This window comes from Camelus dromedarius, chromosome 30 (genome assembly GCF_036321535.1).
Source record: "Camelus dromedarius isolate mCamDro1 chromosome 30, mCamDro1.pat, whole genome shotgun sequence".
Classification (NCBI taxonomy): Eukaryota; Metazoa; Chordata; class Mammalia; order Artiodactyla; family Camelidae; genus Camelus; species Camelus dromedarius.
Window position 1 is genome coordinate 9,758,887 of NC_087465.1, and position 19,967 is coordinate 9,778,853.

The following is a 19,967-nucleotide window of genomic DNA, read 5'->3' on the forward strand; positions in this document are numbered from 1 at the left end:
TCATCACCACACTTGAAACTATTGTTTTGAGTGTTGGCCAACAGGAAAGGCCTTTTCAATCAGAATACTGCATACCTCTTCCTCTGCGTTGCCAGGTTTTATCTGTAGAGCAATCAATACACATGTGCTGCTTGGCATCAGCTTTTATTGCTGTAGTCATATGCACATAATCAAAATGCATTCTGAAAAAAGAACAGGATATTCTTATTCTTTAAATTATTTATAATAAATAAATATAATAATCATGCCTTATTATGAATTTATTTTCTACATTTACTTTAGAAAATTATGTGGGAATGGTAAATTACAATAATTTAACTCAAAGGATTATTATGTAGCATTTAAAAGTATAATTACAAATGTTGTATAAATATGGTAATACCTTTATAATTCAAAACTGATTAATACCAGGGGTGGGAGGTGTATGCAGTGGTAGAGGGCATGCTTGGCATGTGCGAGATCCTGGGTTCAATCCCCAGTGCCTCCGTTAAGGGAAAGAAAAACCTGATTAATACTACTGTTAAGTATATACATGAAAATAAAATGTACATTTTTGTCTTCATAATAATGTCTTTTAATTTTGTAATGGTTCTGTTTTTGTGATTTAAAAGATAGTGTCGTGAGTTGAAACGTTACTGTCCCACAGCTAAGATCTTCATTTGAAAAACAGACATGACTACTGGAAAGTAGTCATTTTTCTCTGATGCTCTGAGTCTCAGTTAAGAGAACAGGTTTAACTTTTACATCTGAGACATGGTTGTTCCTAGGATGATGTAAAAGGATATTTTAATTTCATATCTGTGCAGCTGGTCACAAGAGAAACAGGAAGCTAGGAAAATGTGTAACAAATCAAGCATAAGAAGAATAATGTCTATGTAAAAAAAGCTCATACAAATGGATTTTTGAAAAGAATGATATTTAAGACCCCAGTAGATGAAAGAAAAAGGGACATGGAGAAATATTTTTAGTAAACAAACATATGGGAAAATGTTAACCTTGATGCCAGTAGCAAACGAAAGTTTTAAATAAGAGGTATTTTCTCTATCATACTAACAAAAATGTAAAGTAAACTAAATACACCAGGACCAATAAGGGTAAGATAAAATGGGCATCCTTGGATATTACTAGTGTTATAATTTTATGTAACTCTTTTGGAAAGCAATTTGGCAACATGTATCAAACATGAAAATAATTCATGTCACTTAGGAGTTGATGCAAATGAAATGATCCTTCGCACAGAAAAAAAAGATGTTTGTTTTAGAGTGATTTGTAATGAAAAGTTAGAATCAGTTTAAATATTCATCAATCAAATAGTGATTGTTCCTATATACTGTGCATTTAAAAAATATTTATAAAGATGGTAAGTTTTGACATACTTTCAAATGAAATCAGAGTATAACATTTTTATGCAAATTAACAGTGTGATAACAGTCAGTTTTTAGAAGTTACATAAAGACTGTATGAAAGTACTATAAATATTTATAAAATCATCTGTTGGTAAAGTTATGAATTTTTTAAAACGTCTTCCTAATACTTTCCATATTTTCCAAGTAAGAGTATATATTTTTTAATTGAAAAAGATGAAACTATTCAAAAACTATTTTAAAGAGTAAAATTTACATGACCATGATTTTCCAGGTTTCGTTTGTTAACCATGTTGAGAGTATGTAGGTTTAGTTCATTTAAAAGACTGTCTTGCCTTGCTGTAGGAGCATGCTTTTTGAAGAAAGAACCAGACTGAGAAATTCCTGGGTTCTGGCTCCTGTTCTGCCATTGTTGACTCTAGATCTAAATTTTCTTTCTTCTTTCATCCATAAAATTTGGAACTTGGACTAGGATCTTTTGCAGTTTTAAAATACTGATGAAAAGAATCTCTTTAAAAAAGGGAAAGAGCCACATTTGTCTTACGATTTTAACTATTGATTAATTTATTTTATTTTTTAATTAAAATTTCTCTGAAATACATCACTGTTATTTTTTTACTAATTTTTTCTTCCAGTTTTAATGAGATATAATTGACAGACAGCATGAAATGAGGACCACAATAATTTAGTGAACATCCATCATCTCATATAGATACAAAATTAAATAAATAGAAAAAACTTTTTTTCCCTTCTGATGAGAACTCTTAGGATTACTCTGTTAACTGCTTTCATATATAACATACAGCAATGTGAGCTGTTTGTCATGTGGTACATTACATCCCCAGTACTTATCTTGTAACTCGAAGTTTGTGTCTTTTGACTGCCTTCATCCAATTTCTTTGCCCACCCTCCTTCCCAATTATAACTATTTATTAAGGACTTCCAAATGGGTAATTAAATGAATTTTATAGCTGGAAAATATCTTGGATGGCATCTGGACGTCTTTATTTATATAAAGAAAAACAGGGGCCAAGAGAAGTCAAGAAATGTAACTCTCTTGATTAGTTTTCATTCTGTTAAGAAATTATACCTCACCCTCAGCTTAGTGATTAGATGTAATCTTTAAAAATAATAGGTAGAGGAAAATGTTATCTAATTATATATCCCAGTAATTTTCATTATTATTTCAGAAATGTGCTCCATTAGAAAAACCATTGCCAGATAATAAAGTCTCATTACATATTAATGGATTTGGGCGGCAGGTCATCCTTGGTATTATTTAATCCACTTTTATTTAATTCGCTTCCCTTATCTTACTTTCGGAAAAATTCACTGAATGGAAAAATGACCCAGTTCTCTGCACATTCATTAAAAGAATAAATGTATTGAAATTATAACTTAGTTTATGTTATCAGATTGTATGGAATACTGTAATATTTAAACATAATCATGGTGTATGTAAGTCAAATCATTGTACTGTACACCTTAAACTTACACAGCGCTGTTAGGTCAATCATATCCCAGTAAAACTTGGAGGGCAGGGGAGATTACTTCATGTTAAAATTATGACACAACAGAGCAAATCTCATCTAATGAACCAGTCTTGAGCTAGACTGTTACATTTGCTTGTATTTCTGTCTTCTGGGAATTGAAAGTTTATCACATGAAGATTTTCCATGTAAAGGTATCAGTAAGAAATACATTTTATTTGTCACTAAAAAGCTGGTGGCAGCATTGTTATTTCATAAGAAACATGCTTCAAGTCGTTTGCCCTTTATTTTATACAATAACCTGTATTCTGGAGATTGTCAGTTTCAAATGAATTTAAGTGGGAATACATATGACATGTCTCTAATAAGAAATTGCTTAGATAAAATTTGTTGATTCTGGTTAACTTAAAGAGAACTTTTTAAGTTTATTTCACAGCTATAGCTTATATGAAGTATAATCATGTAGGGCTGTAGTTAACTAAAAGTATGCCCATTTGAAACATCTCTAACTGATTTAATTCCCTGAATATATAAATAGAATTTCATAGTGAATTTATGTGAAGCAGAATTCACTTACACTTGGCCTTTGTGAAAAGTGCTCACTGTAAAAGAATCACTAGATTAATCTTTTGGGTCTTTGAGTTAAGTTTCTAGCTAATTATTAGTGAACCAGAATCTCTTATCAGTTAAACTGCTTTTTGGCATACTAGGTGAGTAAAGATGTTCTTCTACGTTAACTGTTGCATAAAGAAAAGCCTGTCTAAAATTTTGACACTACTACAATGGTAGGAATAGAAAGAAAAGTGCTCTTGGCTTTTTGTATTTGCTTTAGAGATAATTTTACCTCCCCTCAAATTAGAACTTTAATTCACCATTTGCAGTTTTTCATCATCTTATCACTTCCTATCTTAAATAAGCTGTTATTTAATAATTTAAAAAACAAAAGCTCTTTTTAACCAATTTTTTAAATGTAAAAATAATCCCTCTTAGTTAATTATTATTTTTTTTAATTTTATTTACTTATTCGGAGGGGGGTAATTAGGTTTATTTATTTATGTTTCAAGGAGGTACTGGGAATTGAACCCAAGACCTTGTGCATGCTAAGCATGCACTCTACCACTTGAGCTATACCCTCCCCCTTAATCCCTCTTAAATTGTTTCATTTGTCCACCTCTTCCAAGGAGCTTTCCCCAATTTATTTTATTCATTTGCCAACTTTGAGCTTGGTTTCTTCCTTACCTTTTTTCTTAACAACTGCTCTTGAAACTTATCGTTAAAATAATTATGTTTATATTGTGTATCTTTGCAAATACACTTTAAGTTTCTTTAACATGGCATATGTCTTTCGTACAGTTATCTGTATTTTATTTTAGAAATATGCATTGACTGATAACCTTTGACACTCTAGTAAGATTGTTAAAAATTTTTTTTCCATCCCAACAGCTACATTCTACCTCACAGAACATCAACCTGGGACCATCTGGAAATCCTCAGTAGGTTTAATTTGTTTCAACCAATCTAACTGGATTTGGGGAAGATCTTTTTTGCGAATGTGCAGATGTACATAATTATACCAGTTTCACTGGAAGCCTGTGAAATATAACTGTAGTTACAGTGAATATAGTGCTGTGACATGCTTCCTGGTTTACTGTTATAGCTTCTCTTTGTTTTAGTAGAGCTCTGAGGAGTTTTTAGTTGGCAGATTATTAATTGGGTTCTGCTATTTTGCCATTGTCACTTTCAGGGGGTTGGGGCAGGATGTAAACTCGGTAGACCGTATTTCCCAGGGGCCATAAGACTTGGTAGGTTCTTGGGAAGTTCCCTGGCAGAAGCATCCGTGCAAGCCTCACTGATATTCTTGCAATACTCACTGTCATTGGTACAACCCTAGTTGTTAGCCAACTTGTTCCAGAGGAGTCTTTATGGACATTAGCATACTAAAGGCTATTAAACTTTCTTTATCCAGTTTCTCCTATAGTCCTCTACTTACTTGAGCACAGGGGAGACATTTGGAGGAACCAGGAGTGGCCAATGTAGACTTCATCTTAAGTGTCCACTCCAGCAATTCCCTAGACTACAAAGAGATTCCAAGGCCACTTCTTGGCTCAGTTTGAGGAGTTTCCTGGCAGATGAATGATGTCTGCGATGGGTTGGAGGAGGAGTGTAGTGAGGCTGTCCTTTCTTGTCATTATCCTTACAGGCTTATCAGATTAATCCTGAAGTACTCTCTCTTATCCCAGGACACTATGCTTCCGTCACCCTTTTGGTCCACACAGAGAATGAGTATAGATAGATAGGAGAAATGGAGGAGGAAACTAAAGAATCATTAGCAAGATAGGAAGAAAACCAGGAATGTGGTGTCACAAAAGAAGGTGAAGAAAGGAAGTCAGTAACTCTGTTGACATTGCTGATGGGGTAGGTAAGATGAAGCCTGAGAATTGACTTTTGGATTTGATAAGTCATTGGTGGCCTTTATGAGCAGTTTCAGTGGTGTGGTGGGTCCGAGACTGACAGGAAAGGGTTCAAGAGAGAACTTGAAGAGAGGACAGCAGGTGTGGACAGTGAGTTTTAGACAACTTATTTGAGGGGTTTTGCTGAGAAGGAAAGGAAGGAAATGGGATGGTAACTGGATGAAGAAGTTTGATTTTGAGCATCTTTTCTGTCACATAGCATTGGCTTTGTCAGGCAGCATGAATGGAAATTTGCTTTCAATTAGGGTTCATCGCCAACAGTTAAAGTGTGGCCTTGGACATGGCCTCAGTTGACACGTTTACTATATTTGAGGGATTTGCATGTTCTCTCACAATGGAATTTGTTCAGTAAAAATTATTTCAGTATTTCAGCATATTGTTAAAGAACAAAATAACTAGTCCAAAGAGCAGGTTCTTGAAGAAGAAAAACATCTAAGCTTAGTTAACTATTTATCTCCTTAATCCTGACCTGTTATTATTTAACCTGGACCCAGTGTTACTCTCATGTTTGAGTTGACTGTTTCTTTCATTAATGAATTGAAGGGAATTTTAAATCTAAGTGGAATCATTGCATTCTCCCTAGTACAACTTAGGAGTTCATACTGTGTTGAAGGAAACAGCTCTTTTGGCTGCTTTAGTCCAGCTTTCTGCTGCCACGGGCTTTTGCCAACGTATAACCAATGCTGTTTTCACCTGAAGTTCATATGAAAAAAAAGCAACCTTAGTATTCCTTCTGCCTTCTCTATTCCTGGCTTTTCTACATTATCATCTATGAAAATAAGCTGAGAGTTCTCTTCTTTAATGTACAAGTGATATGTGTGCAAAGCACTGTGATGACTTTTTTCTCCATCAGAAGTTTTTCTTAGTGACTTTACTAGGTATTCCAGCCGGTAACTTCCTTTTCAGAAGAACTTAACAGACTAGATAGCCTTTGGAATATATCACTAATTTATATAATTATTCTTTTTCCTCATCAACAACATTGGTGAAGTTTATGGTTAATAAAAGTGATTTGCTAGGCTGAGTTCAAAATAATAGATGATCAATCGATAGAGATATCCTTTTCTCCCAAAGAGACTATTATTGAAGTCCTTCTTAAGCCAGACTTAACAAGGCTTAAATAAAGTGATAAAATGTCTTATCTAATCAGAAAGTAGATATTATTACAATTCATTATTACCTATTTTACATTAAAGGTGAGATACTACCAGAGTGAAAGCTGGAGTTACCATGCTGAAGGGTGCCCAACATTTACCTATTAAAGAATGAGGTGCTAAAAAATGTTTAAAAGTTAATGTCTTTCCAGTTTCTAGGAGGCTCATTCTTGTCATTGTTCATTTATTTCAGTGCTAAACCAACAGACTTTGATTTCTTAAAAGTTATTGGAAAAGGCAGCTTTGGCAAGGTAAGAGTGTTTTTATTTTCTCATTCAGTAAGTACTTTAAAGAATGCTTGCTTTTAATATGTGAGTCCACGGGGCTCGTTGGTGTGCAGCATATGGAGTTAAGATGCTTTCTCTAACTTCAAAGTACTGACAGAATGATTAGAGATAGAAGGCATCTACTCTTGATTCTAACATGAAACTTACTTGTTTGACAAGTATCTGTTGAGCACCTATTGCCAAGCACCGTTCTGGGCCATGGTTGGATGATTTTGAACAAAAATGATGGGGTTACTGCTTTTGTGATGTTTACAGCCTAGTAGGGGAAATAGTCAATTAAGATTATGCAGTCAAGTAAATATAATTACACGTAGTAATGGAGCTGTGAAGGGAATGACGAGTAGGCTGAAGTGACAGGGAAATAGGCAGTGGGGGGAAATTTCTGCTTAGATGAATTGGTCAGGGATGGTTTCTTTGAAGAGGTGCTATTTAAGTTGAGGCCAGAAAGACAAAAATGAGCAGCTGTGTAAACAGCAGTTGGAGGAAAAAAAGAGATTTGAAGACCCTGTCTCTCTTCGTACGATGAATGTCAGGTGAATCACATAGCCTGACAAGGTGGCCATACCAAGGAAGAAGAATCCCGGAGGCCAGAAGCATCATAGATGGAGTTGTCAGAATCATCAAATTTATTTAAGTTCTTTTTCTGCATTATACTTCAATCTGTAGAAAAAATAAATATGTATGTGTTTAATCATAGTGTACTATATTCACAGCTTTCAGTATCTAGATCTAGTTTGTTTTCTGAGTTCCCTAGAGACCAGAAACTGTGCTCATAAAATTAAACCCATGTGTGTTCATTAATTCAGCAAATATATATTTATCACCTGCTACATGCTGGGCATTGTGCTTATATAAGCAATGGAAAATTAGAAATGGATCTTGCTCTCAAAATGCTCACAGTCTGTTGGAATGTTAGAGACGGTCAGTTGTTAAAATGAAAAAGCATTATCTTTTGGAAACTTCATGTTTAGATCTAGAGTCTAGTAGGAATTGGTTCTTGTATATAATGTGAGGCATTGAGTCATGAATTAATTTTTTTCCCATCGATTTTCAACTGATCCCACACAATTTATTGAAAAGACTGTTCTTTCCCCACTGCTCTTCCTTTCATCATATATCCAGTGTCCAAATATTCATGAATTTGTTTCTAGATTTTATATTTTGTTTCATTAGTCTGTTGTCTGTCCTTGCACTAGGACCACATTGTCTTGAAAATGTAGCTTGATACCCAACAGAGCAAGTCTTCCCTCCCTGTTCCTCTTCCAAGAGACTGTTCGTAGCCCTTTGCATATCAGTTTAAATTTTAGAATTAGCGTGTCATGTCCCACAATTGGATTTTAATTGAGATTGCATTGAATCTGTAGGTCAATTTGGGGAGAATTGTCATCTTAACAGTATTGAGTCTTCCAATCCAATCCATGCATTTTGATCACTTAGAAACCATTTTCTTCTTTTTTTATATAGCCATGACATTTATAGCCTCAGTATTTTCTAAAGACACTTTGTAGGACTCAGGGCTGGCACATACATGTGTGTGCACGCATATACAAAGTTTTCAAGCAGTATAGATTTTGACATAATTTAGTAAAAACCTCAAACATCAGCACATTAACTGACAAAGAAGTGATGCCTGGCCATTTAAATCATTGGCATTTTGGGGGGGGGTTTATTAAACTAGCTAAGGAAAAGGGGAATTGTAGTAATTTTAATTTTTAAAACAAAAGCATGACATTATTTAGATCCCTTGTGAACTTTATTTTTACAAAATTGGAGTGCTAACTTATTGATAAGTGAATTATTCCTATCAAAATATTGAAATTTCTGATAGTATGCACAATCTTCAACTATAATAGGTTCTTCTTGCAAAACGGAAACTGGATGGAAAATTCTATGCTGTCAAAGTGTTACAGAAAAAAGTCGTTCTCAACAGAAAAGAGGTAAAATAAAATAGTTTTGTTTTTTCTAAACCCATTTTCTCAATTATAAGAATTGTTTTCTGGTGTAAAGTACAAGTTGATCTTTACCCCCCCCCCTTTTTTTTTTAACAGCAAAAACACATTATGGCTGAACGTAATGTGCTCTTGAAAAATGTGAAACATCCATTTTTGGTTGGATTACATTATTCTTTCCAAACAACTGAAAAGCTTTATTTTGTTCTGGATTTTGTTAATGGAGGGGAGGTGAGTTTTATAATTAGTTTTCTAATATTGATAATGTTTAGAAAAAAAATAGAGTCGAGTCGAAGTTTTGCTTATCAGTTTTGGAAGGAAAGCCCAGCATAAACAGCTCTTTGTTGATTAACAACAGTATTTAAGGCACTGACTAATCAGCACAAAGCAGGATGCAGAGAAGTGAGACACAAGGCTCTTTTCCTAAGCAGCTTACTTAGGGTTTGGTGGGACGGTTCGTAAAAGAACCTTTTATGAAGCTACAGACTTCATGGGTAGTTGTGTCACTGAGCTATCTGGCAAGAATATATACTGAAACTTTAGAATAAAACTTCTTTTATAACTTTTGATAATTGTTTCAGTAGTTGTGTATAAATATTATTCTAGCCTGTCATTTTCCAAAATGTGCAAACTATTAATCAGATGAGATGATCCTGTAATAAAGGGTTCTGTGGTGAAGCCAGTTTGGAAAATGTTTCATGTTACATCCCCTTGGGGATTAACAGCATACGCTTCTTGGTGATTTGCAGTATGTTTCAGCATGTTAAAGACTTTGAGAAATTATGCCCTAAACAAAGCCAGAATTTATTTAAAAAAATTTTTTTTTTTTTTACCACACAGCCTCCTTTTGGTTTGAACCAAATCTATTAACAATATTCCCCAGAATGCTAAATCAGAGGGATACTGAAATACATTTTGGGAAATGATGCTTGTTATGATAATCATTCCCGTAATAGCTAACATGCATTGAGTGCCCAGCACTGTGCCTCTTCACATGTATTATTTTAACTTCACAACAAAGAAACTGAGGCCCAGAGAAGCTAGGTAACTTGCTCAAGTCATGTGGGTTAGTAAGTACAGAGCGAGGAACTGAACCCAGACAGTCGGACTCCAGGATTGAGGCAGCTGACCGCCCCCTAGTCCTCTGCTTCTCTGTCCTCGCAGCTTTCTATCTTTGTGGTCTCTGACCTGTGAATGTCTCTAAAAATTATTTTAATTGATTGATGTTGTCATATCTTTACAAAGGGATCTTCCATCCCCTAGTCCCAGAGCAGAGTGAGAAGAAAAGAATATTCCAACTCAACTATAATACACTTAACTGTAGAATAAAGAAACTACACAGAAGACGAGTTTCTATCCTGCAGACCTGAAAGACGGTCAGATGTATTTAGATCATTTTGGAGAAGTTTGTAAAAAGAACAGTTATTCAACCCCCTCCGTCCATGACAAATGCCTTAAGACTCCTCAGTGTAGAAGCAGGGTTATGAATCCCCTAGGCACCCTGATTCAGGGATGTAGATGACCCCACCATTGCTCCCACCTTGAAGGTATTGATTTTTTGTTTTTTAATGGAGTTACTGGGAATTGAAGCCAGAACCTCCTGCATGCTAAGCACACACTCTACCACTATAGAGCTGTACCCACCCTCCCCAGTTTTATTTTATGTGTGCGTGGGTGCTAACATAACGAGAATTTATGGGGGGCCTGGTACTTTGTAATTACTTTACATGCGTTATTTCAGTTAATCGTCACAACTCTTGGAGATAAACACTCCTATACTCACTTTATAGGTAAGGCAATTAAGGTTCAGAGAGGTTAAGTAACTTTCTCAGTGTCACAGTGTTCTGGTGTCAGGCCCTGAATTTAACCTAGACATCCCAGCTGCAAAGCCCATCCTTAAGTACCACCTGTCTTTGAAATGTCATGCGAGCATCTCACTGCAAATGAGATCCTCCTGCTCGTCTCTGGTTTCTTTATGCTGTTTTAGGACTTTGCTTCTGAGCCCTTAGTACTCATAAACTGGATGGCAGAGGTGGAAAAAAGTCAGCTTGTCTTCTAAAAGATACAGGTGACTAAGATAACAGGGAAAAAAGGGAGAATGAAATGTAATGGAATGCTGAGGAGGAGGAGTTGAATGGGGCGGTAGGGAGAAGAGGAATAAAGATGAGGAGAAAGGATAGAGGCAGGAGGAGTGTGATTTCATTATGTGTTTCCTGTTATTACTGTTATTTGCCGCCCAGTGTTTAATACTTACTTTTTAGCCTTGATGTATGATACTTATTTTTGTATACTACTTCAGATCTGTTTTGGAGCCAGGTAGAGTGTAAACAAATAAGTTTTATGATACTGGGCATGTAAATAAGCCTTTCTGAGCCTCAGTTTCCTCGTCAATTTTCAACCTCAAACTAGGTGGGTGGATTAAATAATACAGACATTTAAAGTCCTTAGCATAGGGCCTTTGATTTAGTAAGCAGCTGTTTTTAGCTATTACTAGTAAATGGTCAGATTTTCATTTTGGGTAGTTTTCATTCGTAGTAGTGTATTAGACAGATGTGATTAGAAGATCAGCAAATGAAGTATTAGAGTAAGCTTCAGCTAATAAAACCAGTGGTAACAGTAAAAAAGAGGAAATATTCCAGAAATAATTGAGATAAAAACAGAAGAATATTCGTTGGTTGGATATAGGGACTACGGGTGAAGGAGCTGTAGCGGCGAATCCCGGGTCAGCCCATGTTTATCTTCTCTGTGAGCATCTACTATAACTGATCTTCCCCATAATTTTTCAGAAGAGGTTAAGAAAAAAATGTTTGGACAGTCCTTGAAAATCCGAGAAGTTGAATGAATTACACACAAAGAGAAGACCCAGGACTTGAATCCAAGTCTGATCAGCTTTTGAGCTTTAAAACCTGATTCTTTCCACTCTGCCTTACTTCCTCCCATGACCTAGAGGGCTGGGCAGAAAGGGGTATCATTAAATGAGAGAAGACCTGGGGCTTTGTGCAAAACAAGTTGTATATGTTGGCTTGTGAAGTATTCAAGAAGGAGCAGCTGGCAGCAGATCTTTGCAGTTGAAGGACCAAGCAGAGGTCTGGGCCAGGGTTGTCCACGTGAAAGACATTAGCATAGAGATGGTGGTTAAAATCATTGGAGTGGATTAAGTTGCCTGGGTAGGGTATCCAGAGAAAGAATAAAAGTGGAGAAACCAAGGACAGAACCTTTGTTAATGTCTGCCGCATAAGGGGACAGAAAGGAACGGAGACGGAACTCTCCAAGGTAGAAGGAAGCCAAAGGAGAGATCATTTCTTAGAAGCCTAGGGATGCAGAGTAAGGACCTAGAGCACACTTCACCTAGGCAGGTAACCTAATGGCTAGAGGACAGGTTGTAATAAACTAAGAATTAGGAAGTGTAAGAAATGAGCTGCAGAGTCCAGCTGCCACTAAGCTCCAACCAGTTGCTGCTACAGTGAATTTAGGCTTAATAATGCCCCTCTTTTTTTTTTTTTCCTTTTTCTCCAGAAGAAACCAAAACTATGAATTACCAGAACAATTTTCCCAGTTGTTCAATGTTACCAACTATTTTAGTTTTTTCTAAAAACAGTATTTGGCTCAGACAAATTATATCTGTGGGTTATATTTGGTCTGTCAGGTAGTCATTTCCAATCTCTGAATAATGTTTGGTTTTTTTTTTTTTAATGAAAGAACAGTCCAGAAAAATCCAGTAAGATAATTACATGGCAATATCAAGATTGTTGGTCTTCATTAATAATCTTTTCCAGAGGGTTTGCCTGGAGTGGTGAGGACACTGCCACAGTGAGGATTGAGGAGTAAATGAAAGATGAGTAGTAAGTTAGAAAAGGGAGGGAAAGGTTTGTGGTTGAAGAGAGAATGATGGCTTGGTGGATGGGGGACACAGACAAGAGAGAGTCACAGTTCTGTGCTTTGGTGCATTTTTATCTCACATTCAAAGTGACAAGAAAAAAATCCTGTTTTTGTATTTATTGAATAGATTTGTTTTACTTTATGTGTGAGTGATCTTAATGTCCACTTTCCCCCCATTTTACAGCTGTTTTTTCACTTACAAAGAGAACGGTCCTTTCCTGAACAAAGAGCTAGGTTTTATGCTGCTGAAATTGCCAGTGCTTTGGGCTACTTGCACTCCATCAAAATAGTGTACAGGTAAATTTTTAAAATATCACTTGTAAAAATGTCTTTTTATTATTTTATTTCAGTTAATACTCAGTTTTGCTTTTCTTTCCTTTTAATTTGATAGAGACTTGAAACCAGAAAATATTCTTCTGGATTCAGTAGTAAGTATAGTCTTTTAAAAATTGACTAATTCACAGTTTATAGTTTTTGTTGTTGTTATGCTTAGTGGAAAAAAGAGTCAACCTCTAAGGTTCCACACTACATGATTCTATATTTAATAGTTCTGTAAACATTCTCAAAATGTCAAAACTATAGAGATGGACAGATTAGTGGTTGCAAGGGGACAGGGACCAAAAGGGACATTCAAAGATAAAGGGGTAGCAGGAGAGAGTTCCTTTGGGATGATGGACAGTTCTGTCTGATTGTCGTGGTAGTTACACAGACCTATACATCTCTATTGCATAGAGCTCTGTGCACGCACACGCATGCATGCACACACACACACACACACAAATTTGTGCATGTAAAAAAGCCAAAACTGAATAAAGTTGGCAGTCTAGTTAACAGTATGGTACCACTCTCAGTTTCCCAGTTTTGACACTATACTACAGTTATATAAGATGTCAGCTTTGGGGGAAGCTAGGGGAAGGGCACGTGAAACTCTGTACTATTTCTGCAGTTTCCTTTTAGTCTGTGACTACTTCAGAATCAAATGGTTTTTAAAAGTGTTGATTTATGTCCATGCATTGTTTTATCTTACTGCCTCTGTATCTGTCAGGGACATGTTGTCTTAACAGATTTTGGGCTTTGTAAAGAAGGAATTGCTATTTCTGACACCACAACAACATTTTGTGGGACACCAGAGGTAAGAAATGTCTCATTTGTCATTCATGTAGCTATGTTTAAAATGCAAAAATGAATCACGAATTGTATATATAAAACTTGAAATCAGAAAAGTGGAATAAAAATATCATTTTCAGCTCCCAGCCAGCTGGAAATCACTGATAATCATTCCTTCTGCACATTTAAAGTTTATTGATAGTTGATATTTTTCACTTGTGCTTTTTTAAGTTGTGATTTTTGAAACACCACAGAGAACCCAACAGAGATAAATCATGTTTATTTGTTTCTAATGTTACAAGTTTACCTTAGAGTTCTTCAAGCATTTGACTACATTTCTAATTCTTAAAGAAAAAAAATCATGAATCAGTAATGAAAATGTCCTAAAATTAATTGTGGTAATGTTGGAACAACTCTGTAAATATATTAACAACCATTTAATTGTACCCTTTAATTGCATGGTATGTAAGTATCTTAATAAGACTTTTTATAAGCTAAAGCAAAGATGGAAAAATATTAACATTGCCTGTACTTGGGTGGCAGCTCTGTTGATTTCTATCATATACTTATATTTTTGTATGGTTAAAAAAAACTCATAATAAAATTGTTTAACAGAAGAAAATAAAGCAATGGATATGGAGGAAGAAAATCGCAACAGAATTTATTAACCAGAACATCCCATTCTCTCATCATGTTAACTAGTAGAAAATGTATCTTTCTATTTGAGACAGTAATAATAATCCTTAAAATATATGTTAAAGCTTTGTTATACTCACTTCTCTCTCCCTTTCTCTGTCACACACACACACGTTTAGTTTATTTTAAAGTGTTCTAATTTTAATGTATTTATAGTGATCTTAGGTGCCAAGTAGTATTTCCTCACTATTGTGGAGTAATTACAAATCGTGTGGAAAATGTGTGATAAAATGGCTCACATGAGACTTCTAATCAAGATCAGATGCTTAATTAAAAGTATCTATAGGTGACAACTATTTACCTTGAAATGTGGTTTTTTTCCCTTCCTTTTTCTCTCTAATCTAACCCTAGCTCTTGTATATATTTGTAATCATTCTATTTTAGTGTATATATGAAGAAACTTTTTTTTATGGATGTGTGTTGATTTCATAGTTAACAAAATTTTAAATTTTGTAGTTTTTAGAAAGGAAATAGAAGTTTTTTGGTCATCTAAATCTAAATGTGATCAGAAGTTATTAAACCCTTTTTTTAAAATTTTGCCATTTCTTTCGATCACATAAAAAAAGGTTGAGAATATATTTCCTTATATGTATATTTCATGTGAGAAGGGGAAATATATATATTTTGGAACCTAAAATTCAAATTCACCATCTTATATGTGTGACATTGTGAAGAGTTCACATTTTTTATGAATTAAAATGTAAATAGCCATCTAATAACTTACCCAACTTTTCTAAATATGTTGAAGAATTGCTATCATAGTTCTCAGATAAAAATGCATTTTATTCTTTTATCTTTCCCTGAAAAGAAATAAATTGAATTACAATTGCCACATTAAGAATTCTTTCTTCAAGAGAAGCAATTATGAATAATGACCCAGGGGAATTTCTAAAATTAATTTTGTGAAAGACTCCTTCCCTCCCCCAAATACTGACTTTACATGCTTAGTAGTACAGTTTCTACATTTGTTTGTCCTCTTCTGTTGGCCTTAACTGCATCACGGTTTGGAAAAAAATGCTTGAATGTGTGTATTTTGAAAATTATCCCAATTGATTCTGAAGATTACCACTGCCCAAGAACCACTGGTATAGGATGAGAACACCCAGCCAACTGAAACTCTAGATAGTATGTTTAGTTTAGTGTGATATAACACCTAAAATTTATTAACTTTCTCAATTATTCATAAATTTTGCCTTGAATTGTTTATTAAGTTGCTCTAATATTTATTCTTTTCTATAGTACCTTGCACCCGAAGTGATCAGAAAACAGCCCTATGACAATACTGTAGATTGGTGGTGCCTGGGTGCTGTTCTGTATGAAATGCTGTATGGATTGGTATGTATTTCTGCTCTGTCATTATGATTCCAGTATATTGTAACTGATTTGAGTTTTCTCTCTTTCTTTCAGTAATCTTGTGGACACTTAGATAACACTAGCAGAACAGTAGTAAACTATTTAAATGAATCCAGAGCCACAATAGAGATGTGCACAGAAAGAAAAACTTTTCATTTTGTTCCTAATTTTTCAGTGTAACTATTTCTCTGTCCTACTAGTCAGTACGTCAAGTATTCTCATCCCACTCTTTTTTTTTAGAAATAGACATCTCGTTGTGTTACTGAACAAACCAGCCCTAATCCATTCAGTGAACATGTTTAAGGTCTGTAGCACGCTGGGCTTTAAAGTCTCTTCGCATAGGAGGCCGCACTGCAGATGTACACACGCCCAAAGAGGCTTGTGCTTTTCTGCAACTGCCCAGACCCAGACTGCTTTTTGTGGAGCAAGGCTAAATCCAACTATTTAAAGCCCGATTGTGCATAGTTTAATTAATGCTAACTTTCTTTCTTTGTTTTCCAGCCTCCTTTTTATTGCCGAGATGTGGCTGAAATGTATGACAATATTCTTCACAAGCCCCTAAGTTTGAGGCCAGGAGTGAGCCTCACAGCCTGGTCCATTCTGGAAGAACTCCTAGAAAAAGACAGGCAAAACCGACTCGGTGCCAAAGAAGACTTTGTATGTACCTCCTTCCCAGTATCCTCTCTACTAAGCTTATGTATGAGTTGAAGATAAATCTTTATTTTATGTGATATTTAATGGGATGAATACAGCTCTTGAAGAATAGTACCATGAAAAAGAAGCATGCTTGTCCCAGCAGTTTTCCCCAGTGTTCATAGAGAACTTGTACAGTGTTTAAAGCTCCTGCACATGCAGTTTTTTACTTTGATCTTCATAAAAATTTGATCCTCTCCTGTTCATCCCCCACATCCAGCTTTCATACCCTCTTCTTTATTTGATTTTCATTTATTAGAATTTTTCCTCCATTCCCTTTTTTAAAAATGTGTGGCATGCATTTTTTGGTTACCTAAACTTTTAGATCATTTTGTTTAACAACAATTTAAATCCCTCCTGACTGTATAAGGTAATACATTTTGTTTTTTTTAGTTTTGTTTATTTGTTTGTTGGGGGTAATTTTTTTTTTTAAATGGAGATACTGGGGATTGAACCAGTTAGTGCTAAGCACTCACTCTACCACTGACCTATACCCTCCCCCCAATACCTTTTGCTTTGGACTAGCATTAAATCACTTTTTTCCCTGAGAATTTGTTAATACATCCTTGAAGTAATTGTGGAATCTGTAGGTTTGTTTGTTTTTTGTTTGTTTATTTGTGTTTAAATTGGGGTAACTTAATTGCTAGTATAGTTACTGGTATTACGTTAGTGAATCCATGAACTATTGAGGAACATGAACTTCTAAATATATTAAAGTTTCTCAGGAAGTCTTGGGGGGCTGTGAATAATAAACTTTGCTGCTGCTTCCCCCGCCTGCTCTGCAAGTGCAGCAAGTAGCTCTGTCAACAGCTTTCTCTCCAGCTTGGACTCCGCAGTCCATTGTTTCAGGTCAGTCTTGCTCATGCTTCACACCTCCTTGTCCCTTGGTCCTTTTATTGAATTCACTAGCAGAAACTGCAACCCTGGGTAAATCTAGCTGTCACCTCTGGGCTACTGAACAGTGTTGACGGAAGTCGCACAACTGGGAATATTGGAAGCCCTATGGAGTCATAGTCATTAGTCTCTGTGCTTCTCCACTGCCTGGTAATGCTCCTGTGTCTCTCCAGTTTACTCTCCTCCTCTCTGTATTAACTATTTTAGAGCTTTTCTCCAAATTTCCAGATTCCTTTTCTTCACTTTAACACATGCTCTTATGCTAAAGAATTTTATTTTATAAGGAAAGCAAAACTCACTCAGCTTCTTGCTGTCAGAATTGCACACCTACATGCACCTGCCCCAGTCATTTCCTTCTTCCTGTTACAGTGGAGAAGGTCAGTTTCTGCTTGTGCTGGATCCTGACCCCTTGCAGGGAACCCTGTGCATGCTTTTTTCTGCACAGATAACTGTTCCCTTTTGTTCTGGGTCCTCTCAATCAACAATTAAACATTATCAAGTGTCCTGCGTCTTAAAACAAACCAAAATACCCTCAATCTTACTGTCCTGCAAGATAATCCTGTCTCTTTCTCCCTTCGTAGCCAAACTTGTTGAAAGTTTCTGTATTCCTTCTCCCTTTCCCAGTCCCTTCTCATTTCTCAGTCTACCACACAATGGCTATGAGAAGTGTTGGACACCTCTGTTCCTCAGCTTGCATTCTCAGCAGCATGTAAACCTCCAGCACTCTCCTAGGCTTCAGGGAGAGCACACAGTCATCTCAGGCTTTCCTTTCTGTATTTCTCTGCCCTTCTCCATGATCTCCTCTGTAAGCTCCTTCTCTTCAACCTGACTGTTAAGTGTTGCAGTTCCTTGTGGTTGGCCCGAAACCCTATTTTCTTCAGCCATGCTCTCTTCCTGGACAATCTCAGTTGACCCTATGGCGTTAGCTATGTCTTCATCTCACATTTATCTCTTCAGTCCAGACATCTCTAGTAACCTCTAACTCAGATAATACCTGCCTGTTCAACATCACCATTTGGAATTCTTGAGAGTTCTTTAAACACAGCATGTTCCAAATTGAACTCCTGCCATCTTCCTTCCGTGCGCCTCGGGTCAGAAATCTGAGAGTCCTTCTTGACTCTTGTCTTTTCCTTACTTCGGTATTCCACAACCAGCCAGATCCTGGTGCTTGCCTCCTGGCCCTTTCCCGTTTCCAGGCACTTCTCTCTACTCCCGCTGCTATCACTCTTTTCCTAGCATTGCCATCTTTTGTTTGGCCACAACAGTAGCTATTTTCCTTTATCTGATCATGACTCTCCAGTCCATTCCCCCACTGCAGTCAAAGTGGTCTTAAAAAACAAGCAAACAAAACCCCCTACATTTCTGACTTCCCTCTACCTGAACTCCTTGGTGGCATCCCAGCCCTAGAATAACATCCAAAATTCCTGACACGGACCCAGCGTGATATGGCCTACTTACCTCTTGAGCTCCACTGTGTGTGCCAACCCCCATCCTTCCCTACCCTGCAGCCAAACTGGGCTCTCAAATTGGTCATTTTCTTGACCAGATTAACCTCTCTGCCACCTCAGGCTCTTTGTATTCTGCCTGGAATGTTTTCCCCTCATTGCTGGCTACTTCTCACTCACCTTCCAGAACTCTGATCAGATATCACTTTCTCTGAGAAGTCTTTTTAAATCCATCAAACTAGGTTGGATCCTACTTTTTATACACTCTTCATGGCTCCTTGTAGGAAAAAAAGCTGGAATAATTATTGTGTCAGCTTTCAGCAGTAGCAACACAGAGTGGACCCAGAGTGGAATGCTTTTTGGTAGTAGAGCTTGTCACCTTGATTTTACCTCTGCCCTACTGAGCAGGACTCTTTTAAGATCTTTACCTCCCCATTCAATAATAATAATAATTCTTTGTACCTGTGTAGTGCTTTATTCTTTTCATACCATGTTTATTTCCATATTTTCTATTGATTCTTAAAACAGCCTGTGAAATACATAGGGCAGAAATGTTAACCCCTCTTTACCTGTGAGAAAACAATGACTGTGAAGGGGATATAATTGAAGTTGGTCTTTCTGAGTCACTCTTCCACGTCTGCTCTGGTGTTCTTTCCACTACACCGTTTTGCCACACTGAATAACATAAACATGTACCTAAAAAGAATTTTTGAGGGACAAAGTAGAAATTATTTGTCTTTATAAAATTCTTAAGTGAATATTAATATATTCTTCAGCATTGGTAAAAAAATATATATATATATATTTCTTTAATATTCTAGCTTGAAATTCAGAATCATCCCTTTTTTGAATCACTCAGCTGGACTGATCTTGTACAAAAGAAGATTCCACCACCGTTTAATCCTAATGTGGTAAGTTTACATCCAGATCTTTCTCTCTAAAATAATGAAATGTAGAACTGTAGCTCATCATAATTGTAGCAATCGATCTCAAAATCTAACCTGAATCAAATTGAATCAGTACCTAAGTATGTATAAAATATGTCACTCAGGGTTGGGTGGTACAACTGATAACTTCAAGGTGACCCATAAGATTATAGTTACATTAGATTGATAAAAATATCTTCTAGCACACTAATTGTGAAGTGTTTCTTCGGAGCACGTATAGGAAAGGGTTGAGCCCCAA

At 36.1% G+C, this 19,967-nt stretch overlaps 1 protein-coding gene across 11 annotated transcripts in view; it reads left to right on the top strand.

Annotated features, from left to right (window-relative positions):
* SGK3 (serum/glucocorticoid regulated kinase family member 3) overlaps window positions 1-19,967 on the top strand; it is a 96,019-nt gene that overhangs the window by 71,337 nt on the left and 4,715 nt on the right. For 9 of the 11 annotated variants that reach the window (XM_010988231.3, XM_064480848.1, XM_064480850.1 and 6 more), the window contains 10 exons: window positions 4,298-4,347; window positions 6,673-6,730; window positions 8,620-8,703; window positions 8,815-8,946; window positions 12,779-12,891; window positions 12,986-13,022; window positions 13,640-13,726; window positions 15,637-15,732; window positions 16,252-16,407; window positions 19,604-19,693. In XM_010988231.3, coding sequence (XP_010986533.1) covers window positions 4,298-4,347; window positions 6,673-6,730; window positions 8,620-8,703; window positions 8,815-8,946; window positions 12,779-12,891; window positions 12,986-13,022; window positions 13,640-13,726; window positions 15,637-15,732; window positions 16,252-16,407; window positions 19,604-19,693 — 903 coding nt within the window. The remainder of the gene's footprint in view (window positions 1-4,297; window positions 4,348-6,672; window positions 6,731-8,619; window positions 8,704-8,814; window positions 8,947-12,778; window positions 12,892-12,985; window positions 13,023-13,639; window positions 13,727-15,636; window positions 15,733-16,251; window positions 16,408-19,603; window positions 19,694-19,967) is intronic. The other 2 variants (XM_064480854.1, XM_064480853.1) reach the window with 2 other exon arrangements.